We start from the raw sequence: 11,028 nt of genomic DNA on the forward strand, positions 1-11,028 counted from the left end.
TTAACTCACATGTGCTCAGGGTGTGCTAGTGATTAGATCACGTCAGCAGTGTGGCTCATTCTTGAAGCGAAGTTTTGTCTGACAGAAGATTAGATTCACTCTTTTGGATCGCTGCATTTAATCTGTGAAAGCATGTACAGAATTACGCATTCGGTGTATGATAGAGTAAACAGTAATAGCTCGTGCAGTGGCAGCTTCCCCCGGGTCCTAACAAGTTTTAATCTGTAGGGGGTGCTGTTGGCCTACTTCTAATTGAATTTAAAAGTAAAATAGCCTACACAAATAACATTTAGACTGTGTTTCTGATTAAATAAAGCATTAATTGATGTCATAAAATAATGAGTATGTTTTGATTTAAATGTCAGAAGCTATAGCTTACATGAATTTAAAAAAAAATCACAAACATGACAGTTGTAAATTAAATAATTTTATATATACTGATTTATTCATTAATGTGTAATGTTATATTTTTTAAACAAATTAAATATGTTTTATTTTTTAAACAAATCATAAGCTCTAAAATATTTTTTTCTCTTTTGAACTTACACTTGATTCTTTTTTGCTTTAGACCATCTACAAATGTTAAATCTTCAAATAAAATGTTAGGATTAACACTGCATCTTTATGGGGAAAAAATGCAGTGATTGATATATAGTTTATTTATAGTTATTTTAAAGCTTCGAGACTTGGTGTTGTTTCCAAACAAAACGAAATATATCGGTATCGGTATCGGCCAAAATGAGTTGAAAAATATCGGCATATCAGATATCGGCAAAAATTCCTATTCCTATTCCTATCGTGCATCCCTATTTATTATTATTATCATTTTATTTTTTATTTTTGTAACATTTAATCAAAGTCTTTTCTCTCTGGTGACGTATGCAGGGCTCATTTAGGGTGTGTTCAAACTTGTAGGCCGGTTCTTGGTTCTTTTGGTACAGATCAAAAAGGAAAATGATAGAGTCCTGGTTCATTTAGCATTCACACTGTCATTTATAACAACCAAAAATCCAATATCGTGCATCCCTAATCTGGAGGAGCAGATTCTGTGCAGGCCGTGTCATTTGGTACCAAAATTAATTTAGTGACTAATGCCTGTGCATTTATCTGTGACAATACATCTGATATTACATAATCTACAAGATGCCCAATGAGGAAACTCTGTATAGTCACAATTAAGAAGGAGATGATCTGAAAGTGATCATAATTTTATGATGGACTGGAACTATATCAGTTCAGTAAACACTAGTCATTAATATTTGCTAAGCTGTGCCTGTGGTACCCATTTATGAGTATAATATAGAGCTATATTAAGTATATTATTAAAATTTCACATTTCACCCTGAGCGGAACTGGTATAATATTATTAAAGAAATAAACATAAAGCCATTCAACATTCAAATGGGATTTTCTGGGTTTGACTGTGTGTGTGTGTGTGTGTGTGTGTGTGAGAGAGTTCGGTGAGCACAGAAGAGAGTCAAGGACAGTCTGAATGAGAGGAAATGAACGGAGACACACATTATACTCTACTGTGACCTCTGATTCCAGACTGACACTTGAGCGATGATAACGAAAGTAATTAATTTTACTACATGCACAGAAACTATTGGCATAAATAAGGGACAGCTCACCTGAAAATGGTCAAAGAATCATGAAAAAAATGCATTCCACAAAAATATGAAGTAGCACAACTGTTTTCAACATGATAATACTAAGAAATGTTTCTTGAGCATATTAGAATGATTTCTGAAGGATCATGTGACACTGAAGACTGAAAATTCAGCTTTGATCACAGGAAATTACATTTTAAAATATATTTAAACAGAAAACAGTTATTTTAAGTTACACGGGTTTGGAATGATAGAAAATCTTTTAGCTGCACTAACCTTTAAAAAGTTAAAGGTCATATAAGCTAAAAGGTTAAAGGTCATATAAACATATCCGACAGTCCGTGACACAGACAAACCCTACAGGGATCCGTCACAGTTCTTGAGAATGTGATTGTTAAAGATAGGCGTCAATAGATCACTCAACTCGAGCTCTTTTCCTCTCCTCACCGTTTCATCTGTTGCTAAAATGAACTAAAACAATACAGCAGGAACGTAGAGTACACACACCCCGTACAGTCATGGAAATCTGTGTCTTCTACGGTAGAGCTCTCATACACTCAGGCGTCTTTTGGGAAGCTGCTACACACACCTACATATAAACATCAGTAACCTTACAAGCACGCAAAGAACAATACAATTCCCATTACAAACATGAAACGCACACACACCCTTCCCAAAAGCCACTTCTGTATATTTCATTCGAACAGGGAGACGGCAGTGTGTGTGTGTGTGTGTGTGTGTGTGTCTGTTTAGATCACTGTATCCTCTGTGGAAATATGACAGGGAATGCATTTTGTGTCTGAAATCAATGACAACACTCATACAATACAAATGTTCGGCTCACTGTTACCTCATTTATCACTAGGAAATCGCTTTTATGATAAAGATCACTTTACATAAAACCTCCCTTTTCGCTGGAATGGATGGTAAATGGTAATCATGCCATCTCGCACGTCCTCCACATACACCCAGACCGCAAGCAGGCAGAACACAGGGGATGTTTCACTCACTCACTGTGACTCAGTCAAACACAGGCCAAATATACTTGTATTTTAAAACCTGACTGCCTACCTAGACAGCATTTGCGATTAACCAGGACATTAATTGGCCTATATTTTGAGATGATCAGTACAGTGTTGTTACTGTTAATTAAAACTAAAACTATTAGAAATTGTTTTCTTTAACTGAAATGAAGCTGAAATAAAAATTAAATATAAATATAAAAACATAAAAAATAAAAAATGGTGCATGGCAACTGACTGAAATAAAATAAGATAAATCTTAAGTATTAATGTTACTAAAACTAAATCTGAAATAAAAATAAATTAAAAAACGAATAAAAATTAAAACACTAAAAATATAAACTAAAAGATAATTCTAAATATTAATACAAATTTTAATAGGATATAAAAATACTAAAATAGCACTGGATCAGCAACAGCAAATTAGCTTTCATCTGCTGACATTTTCAAATATTTTTATTTTCAATTAGCTTTTATTTTTTTTATTTTCTATTTTCATTTTCATTTAAGTTTTAGTAATTTTGTTGCTTTTTTATTTCTATTTAGTTTTACTTGATTTGTGTAATTTTTTTAGTAATTTTAGTATTTTACCTTAAACATAGCTGCCAAGGCAGCATTTCTAATTTCTAAGTTTTTTTTTTATTTCAGGTTTTTCAATATTTTTAATTATATTTTTTATTTCAGCTTAATTTCAATTAACTATTTTTAATAGTTTTAGTTGACAATAACAGTTTCTGAGTAATCAGCAAATGATCATCCTGCTCTGTACATATCAGTATCGATCACTACAGTAGTTTTTTGGCCATTAGATTCATGTTCAAACACACCTATGATTCTCAAAAATGCTGATATACGTGATACTATAATCTCATATACTGAAGAACACACTTATCTAGTCTTTGATACGCAAGCACGGAAAAAAAGTGTCGACATCTGAAGGGGCCATTCACAGGTAAAAATTGCTTTTAACCTGACACAGTGCCTAAAAATGCAGTAATCATACACAAAATGCTGAAAAAGCAGCAAGACACAGCGCCACAGCTGTGAAAGACGACCAATCTAGCGCCTGCTTAAATAGAAAAACTACTAAAAAGCAGTGCAGATGAATGCAAATAGTGGCCTTAAAATCACTTTCAAATGTTCTACCAGTCTGATTTATTACTTGCACATTTACTTATTATAAACCTCATCACTCTGGTAAGATGCGAGTGCATGAGTGTTGAACCGGCGTCTTTGTGCATGTACCTCTTGATGAGTTTGATGGCTTTAAATGCTTCATCCATGTCCCCTATAGTGAGGTAGAAGCTAAAGTTCAGCATGGCATCTCGGGTCTGCTTCTCGCAGCTCTCCAACCCCACAAAGTCTCGGAGGGCTCGTCGTACTACCATCTGAGGGGACGAAGGCACCTGGGGCGCAGCGGCGGGAGTCGAGACCACCTGATCTCCACCCTCACCCAGCTGAGAGGACAGAGAGAAACATTTATTAACGATACACCTTTATCAAAATGCAAACACTCTATGTAGATTATTGAAACAAATTCAAAAATATGAATGAGGAAAGAAAGAGTGATGTGTGATGATTCTTCTCCCAAATGACCGCTGGGTAATTGTGAGGTACTCACATCAGGGAGAACGAGGCCTCCCCTCCGAAATAAGAGCTTAGCAGTGAAAGGACAATCAGAATAAAATCAGAATGAGAAAAATAAAACAATGCATGCAAAAAATATAGAAAAATGAAAGGGGTGAGAAATAGAGATGCATACAGATTGACAGACAAGCATGGAGAAAGGGAAATGAAGGTGTCTGTATCTTGTGTGTCTGTACCTTGCAAATATAATAGTAATACGGTGTATCTAAAGCCAGTAGAGAGAGCAGCGTAGCAGGTTTAGGCTGTGAGTCCTGCAGGAGGAGACCATGTTCCTGTGTCACAAAGAACGTCACCACCAACACGTCCTCCTGCCAGGAAAGACAAAAACCTTTTATATACACTTTAACTCAGTTAATGTATTCGGGTCTATTTTGACCCGGAAGAGATACATAAAAATTTCAAAAATAAAATGCATAGTTTTTAGAATGGAAACCAAACTGAGCAAAGACTATAAAAATAAACATCATTTAATTTTTCAGATTTTTTTAAAAGAGTTTTTAAGAGAGAGACAATTTAAACAAAATGCTATACCTTTTGCGTTTGTGTCTGTTATAACCAGGTATAAACTGATTTAAAAAAGGATGATGCTATGCATTTTTTTTTTAATCTTTGAGTTAGATTTGTCTTGAAAATCCTTTTGTAAATTATTTAGCCACTTTCCCATATCTCACATACAATGTTTGGACTGAATTTTGTGAAAAAATAAATAAATAAATAAATAAAGTTAAAGAAGCTTAAGTTTACTGTTATGCACATTTACTGCACTCAACTTTTTTTTTTTTTATACAAAATACATATTTTACAAAATAGGTGATAACTAATACTAACCAAAAAAAAAAGGAAAACAAAGCTATAAGTTGAATCAAGTTCGACTAAAAACAATCAAAATTAAAGCTAGAAGTCTAATCAAGTGTTCGAAATTTGAGGCTGATATCACAAAAAATTAGGTTCCTATGAGATTTTATTTAGGTGCTAGATAAAAAAAATCAAATAAAATAGGTGATGAATTATGAGAGTTTAAGCTTTTAAATCATACTTAATTTATAATTACTTAAATATGATTTATGAAATAAAAATATATGAAAAAATATAAGTAAAATAGTAATAAAAAAAATAAATAAAAATCAATTAATTTCATATTCATTAGGTTGTGTTTTACCTTCTCTGTTTGTGATTGGCTGCTGCAGAGGAGGTCAGAGTTCACGGGAACTGTTTCACACACAAACAGACGTGGCTCGTTCTCGTCCCAGAACTGAGAAACAGGGCAGCGGGCGGCCAACTCCCCCTCACATCGAGTTCTTAAATTCAAATACAAATTTTCACAATGAACGTTCGCTTATCTTCATCTCTGTTCCTGTGAGACCACACAAACAGAAACATAGGTACCTTTGACTGTCCTCGGACTGTGCGAGACTGCTCTCTGGCCTCCCTGTGAAGAAGTCGAAGTGAGACAGCGTGTCCAGCTCGATGTCATAGAAATACACTTTGTTATCCGGCCGCCCGTTCACCTACAATGCACAAAACACATTTATCTGTTATATCCGCTATATATGATAGATTCATGTTGATAAAGCTTATATGATATGTTACTGTTTTGTTCAATTTTATGATGCCTTATCATTTTGTTATTTCTCTTCTTTTCAATAAACATTTAAAAAAAAAAAAAAAAGGGAATTTGTAAGTCATAATTTGGTTTTTCATTACCATTTTCCACCTGCTGCATTTCTGCAGTTCAGTTTTAATATTCTATCTTGGTCGACTAGGAAAGAGGCTTTTGCATTGTGAACATTACCATGCATCAAACTTGTATTTCAAAAGAGCAAAATCCCTTTAAGAACAGTCTTTTTTGTACCTGTGCAATGAGGACGCTCAACTGACTGCCGCTGGCATTGCATTTGACTGATCTCAGAGCGCCCAGGTCAGGAATGAGCTCAGAGAGGTTCTTCGTGACGCCCATGGCTTTGGCCTCCCTGTGCACACAAACACACACGCATTACACACACATATATACATTTACACACGTTTGAGTAGATTAGTGGGTGTTTACCTGCGTGTGAGGTCAAAGACTCTGACATGACACGTATCTGTTCCCACAGCCAGGTAAGATCCACACACACTCAGCTGTGTCGGGTTTCCTTCCGCTTCAGAAAATGCCAACAACTGCTTCACGGTGCCCTGGACATTCACACACACACAAACATACACTCATGAAACACAAAATTGGAAATGTGAACAGTCACTGTGTACTTTGTGTTCTATGTGTATTTTCATATGGTAAAGATGGTGGATGTGTGTGTGGAGTTTGCACACGTGTGTGTGTACCTGTGGTGTGCGGATCTGGACACGGTTTGGTTCGACAGTATAAATGTTTTCTTCATGAACCACAAGAGCAGGAGACTCACACTGGAAAGAACCTGATGATAAAAACAAATGAATTCATCATAAAATGACTCGGTGTCTCTTATATGCCCTGGCATTTAAGCAAGTCCTGATTCTGTGTGGTCCTGCACATCAGTCAAGGCATATTATACATCATTAATCTGTTGTCTGGAAATATTTTGTGTTTATGGTACCTGTGCTATGTAGGGTTTGTCCTGATGGCTCGTACACAGTGATATATTTCCCGTTCCACACCGCGACCATATCCTGTACAAACAGATGCAGAAAAAAAACTTTATCAACTTTTAATAAATATATAAATTTTATTACATATATATTTATATATATAATATGTATGTGTATATGTATATATATATATATATATATATATATAAAAATTGAAATATATACCAAAATGTTGTTATGAAATGTTATAAAATAAAATGTTATATATTATATTTTTATGTTATATATTTATAGTTTTTAATAAGTTAATCAAAGTTCAATTTTGCTAAATATATATATATATATATATATAAATATATATATATATAGCAAAATATAACTTTTAAAAACATATACACAGATATAGAATATGTAACATTTCATTTTTATCTCACATTTTATTTAATCACATTTCTCACACTGATTAGATAATTTAACAAAATAATTTTTTGTTATTATTATTACATATAACATATATTTAAATAAATAATATATAAGATTTTTTTAATTATTTAGCACAATCAGACATTTTTAATAATAATATTAATCAGTTTTAACATTGCTTTTCTTTAAAAGTTGTGTAAATAAATTCCACTGGTTCTGGTCATGTGGCAATAAAAAAAATATTGTGTTGTGTGGTAAACAAGGATGCTGACTTGTGGGTTTATGGTAAAATCATCACAGTACATTTGCAGAATGAGGTGAAACTAGAAAAGGGCTGTGTGTTAAATGCTGCTGTGTGAATGTGCCACATTAAATGTGTCTTACCTTGGTGACTTGCACGGCTCTGATGTGTGTGTCTGTGTGGAAGGTGATGTGTGTGTTGGTGTTGAAGTTGGCCAGGCTGAGCTGTGTTGGCGTGAGCTGCACTGCTGCTATCTGCTGGCTGTAATGAGAACACAGAACATGCTCTGACAGAATCACCACACAGCTGCTGCTGCAGACGGCCAACAGATGAGAGCTCGAACCCCACTGCAGACAGACAGACAGACACGGGAGAGACTTCAACAAACTGAAGCAAGAATTAGAATTACTGTCTGTAGTAACCAATCGCATGTCATACAAAATGTTGGAAATATCCCTAAATATCTAAAGCAACTGCTCACTTGTAGCTGTGAGATGTTTCCTTCCACCTCTGCTGGTGTTTGGAGTTTCCAGTGTATTTTCGTGTCTCCCTTCTGGTCACTCACAGTCACCATGTGCCACAGAGCAACACGACCTCTGCTGGTACCTGCTGCTAGAACTTCTGCAGATAAAAAACACATCAAGATTCAGATTACTTTTCAACAAAATAACACTTAGAAAATCACTCACATTTGTGTTTTGGCAGATGCTTTTATACAAAATGACCTAAACTGTATTCAGGGTATACATTTAATCAATACATGCATTGCTCTGGGAATCAAACCTATTAGCTTTTTTGTCTTTTCAATAAGAATTTTAAAAATATACATTTAAGCAAAATTTGATTTTTTTTTTATTTACTTTTTTGATCAATTTATGCACCCTTTCTAAATGAGAGACAGGAAAGTATTTTACAATGTTAAAAAAAGATTTCCGTTTTAAATAAATGCTGTTCTTTTGAACAAAGAAAGATCCTGAAAAAATGTATCACAGTTTCCACAAAAATATGAAGCTACATAACTGTTTTGAAAACTGATAACAATAATAAATGTTTCTTGAGCAGCAAATCAGCATATTAGAATGATTTCTGAAGGATCATGTGACACTTTCAGTAATGATGCTGAAAATTGTAAACCGTAGTAAAACAATACAGAAACTCAGGCAGTATTTGAGCAAGTAACAGTGGAAGTCTTACGTTTAGAAGTGCAAAAAGACACACAGTTGAGAAGTTCTCCTTTCTCAAAGCCCAGAGACTCATCGAGTGACAGAGCGTAATGATCATCCAACTCCACATCCCACAACCTATACAAACACACACACACACACACCATCAGAGCACATGCAACATCTCAGGACAACTGCTGAGAAACTATACAACACTTTAATATACAAGGTTTAAAAAAAAAAATTTAAAAAAAATAAAAAAACAGAGGACTAAAATTAGTTGTTAACCTGATGTGCTGTTCTCCTGATGCAGTGATGAGCAAACCGTTTTCTGTCCACACAATGTCTGCGTGCTGCACACCTCTGCCACTGAGCTTCACCTGTACACACACCAGGGTTATTATACTTAACTAAAACTTCAAAAATAAAAAAAAATAAAAAATAAAACTTGAAATAAAATAAATGTTAACTAAAATAAAATATATATTTTTAATTATTTTATTTCAGCTAGTTGCCATTTATTTTCATTTAATGTAACTTGGTGTACTAAAATAGCTAAAATAAAATAAATGTAATAAAAACTATGTAGACATATTTAAAAAAAATATATATAATAATAATAATATATGACATATCTTGATGTACTAAAATAACTAAAAACTATATAGGCATAAAAAAAAACATTTTAAATGCAAAAACACACAACATAATTGCTAAAACTTTAACTAAAATAAAATGAAATTAGAGGATGTCAAACTAAAGAACTTGTCTGGTTTGTGTGGTTGTATTCTGATATCTAATTGGCCTTGACATATGAGGTGTGATCTGATTGGCTGTTACCTTACTGATCTCCTGAGCAATTCCTTCCGGTCCAAGACTGAACTGAGAGAGCAGCAGTGAGTCTGTTACCACGGCGAGAACGTCCCTCCTCTTTGAGTACCACATCGTCTGGATCTTACTCTCAACGGAAATCAATGGCACACTCCGCGCCTGCTCATCCACGCTGTACACACTCCCTAAATAACACACACACACACACACACACACACACGTGCGCACGGTTAGAACGAACCCACAGCGACTGAACATCATTAGTATTCATCCTGTCGTCTCTCACCATCAGCAGTACTGATGTAGAATGTCAGTCCTTCCTGTGATCCCAGCGCAAACGCTGCTCCTTTATTGCTCTTCTTCCAGTTAAACATGTCCAGAGCGCTTTCATCTCCGCTAACAGCAGCACGGGCCAGCATCGCCACATCCCTACAGATATAAACACACACTGTAGGATTCTTATGCCAGATACACAGCATATAAAGTGTAGCAACTCTTGTGAAAAACTTTTAAAAATAGCACTTCGTATGGAAATAATATACTAGTCTATAAGAGAATATACTTAAGTGTGCTATGTTTTCTTAATTTCATGCTCTAACTTTCACAACTCAAAATTTCCTCTCTAGTCTAGCTCTAACTTTTAAGGACAGAAATGTTCAGAAATCATTATGTTATTGATGTGAGGGTTAAATGAGACTCACTCAGCAGGTGGTGGAGGTCTGAAGATGCAACACGTCAGTGGTTTACTGTAGTCATGTTTTATCAGAGGAGATCCCTGCAGTTTCCCTCTAGCGTCCACCCTCCACACCGCCATAACACCTGCCTGTAACACACACACATAATTTCAACTCAGTGCATGTAAAGCCTGAACATCAGCATTTATTATACAATACAGAGAAATATACATGTATGCAGTGTGTGTAACCTGATCTCCCGTGACCAGTCGGCTGCCGTTACTGCTCCACTCCAGCACTGTGATGCAGGCGTTGTATGTGTTGTTGGGCAGGGGTGTGAGTTCACCGGAGGGGTGTGAGAGGAGCATGGTCTCGCCCGTCTCCCATCCCACCGCCAGCAGGGGTTTAGTCGGGTGCCACTGCAACAACGAGGGGCTGAATCCCCGTTCCACATGACAGAGCTCGACATGCTCCCCCTAGAACACACACAAATTACAGAACACATTAAAACTCAACGTCACCACTGACACTATTTCATGAAAGAATACTGGATCTTTATCATAAAATAACATTCAGATTTAACTATTACATGTTAAGTGAACTATTAAGTTTGTTAGGTTAGAACTGAAATGATAAAACAATACATACACTACTGTTCAAAAGTTTGAATGATTTTTTATGTTTCTGAAAAAGTCTCTTATGCTCACCAAGGCTGCATTTATTTGATAAAAAATACTGTAAGAAGATATGAAATATAATTATAATTTATAGTCTTTTTTTGAATATACTTACAAATGTAATTTATTCCTGTGATCAAAGCTGAATTTTCAGCATCATTACTCCAGTCTTCAG

At 35.0% G+C, this 11,028-nt stretch overlaps 1 protein-coding gene across 3 annotated transcripts in view; it reads right to left on the reverse strand.

Annotated features, from left to right (window-relative positions):
- Window positions 1-11,028, reverse strand: part of LOC107677266 (intraflagellar transport protein 140 homolog) — a 33,875-nt gene that overhangs the window by 20,282 nt on the left and 2,565 nt on the right. For 2 of the 3 annotated variants that reach the window (XM_016472110.1, XM_016472109.1), the window contains exons 3-19: window positions 10,428-10,652; window positions 10,204-10,325; window positions 9,789-9,931; window positions 9,512-9,687; window positions 8,960-9,051; window positions 8,703-8,809; window positions 7,990-8,129; window positions 7,652-7,855; window positions 6,853-6,925; window positions 6,602-6,693; window positions 6,327-6,454; window positions 6,132-6,249; window positions 5,666-5,787; window positions 5,439-5,577; window positions 4,456-4,587; window positions 4,254-4,289; window positions 3,878-4,089 (exon numbers count right to left, since the gene is read on the reverse strand). In XM_016472110.1, coding sequence (XP_016327596.1) covers window positions 3,878-4,089; window positions 4,254-4,289; window positions 4,456-4,587; window positions 5,439-5,577; window positions 5,666-5,787; window positions 6,132-6,249; window positions 6,327-6,454; window positions 6,602-6,693; window positions 6,853-6,925; window positions 7,652-7,855; window positions 7,990-8,129; window positions 8,703-8,809; window positions 8,960-9,051; window positions 9,512-9,687; window positions 9,789-9,931; window positions 10,204-10,325; window positions 10,428-10,652 — 2,261 coding nt within the window. The other variant, XM_016472111.1, reaches the window with a different exon arrangement.

This window comes from Sinocyclocheilus anshuiensis, unplaced genomic scaffold, assembly GCF_001515605.1.
Source record: "Sinocyclocheilus anshuiensis isolate Anshui unplaced genomic scaffold, SAMN03320099.WGS_v1.1 scaffold392, whole genome shotgun sequence".
In the NCBI taxonomy this organism is placed as follows: Eukaryota; Metazoa; Chordata; class Actinopteri; order Cypriniformes; family Cyprinidae; genus Sinocyclocheilus; species Sinocyclocheilus anshuiensis.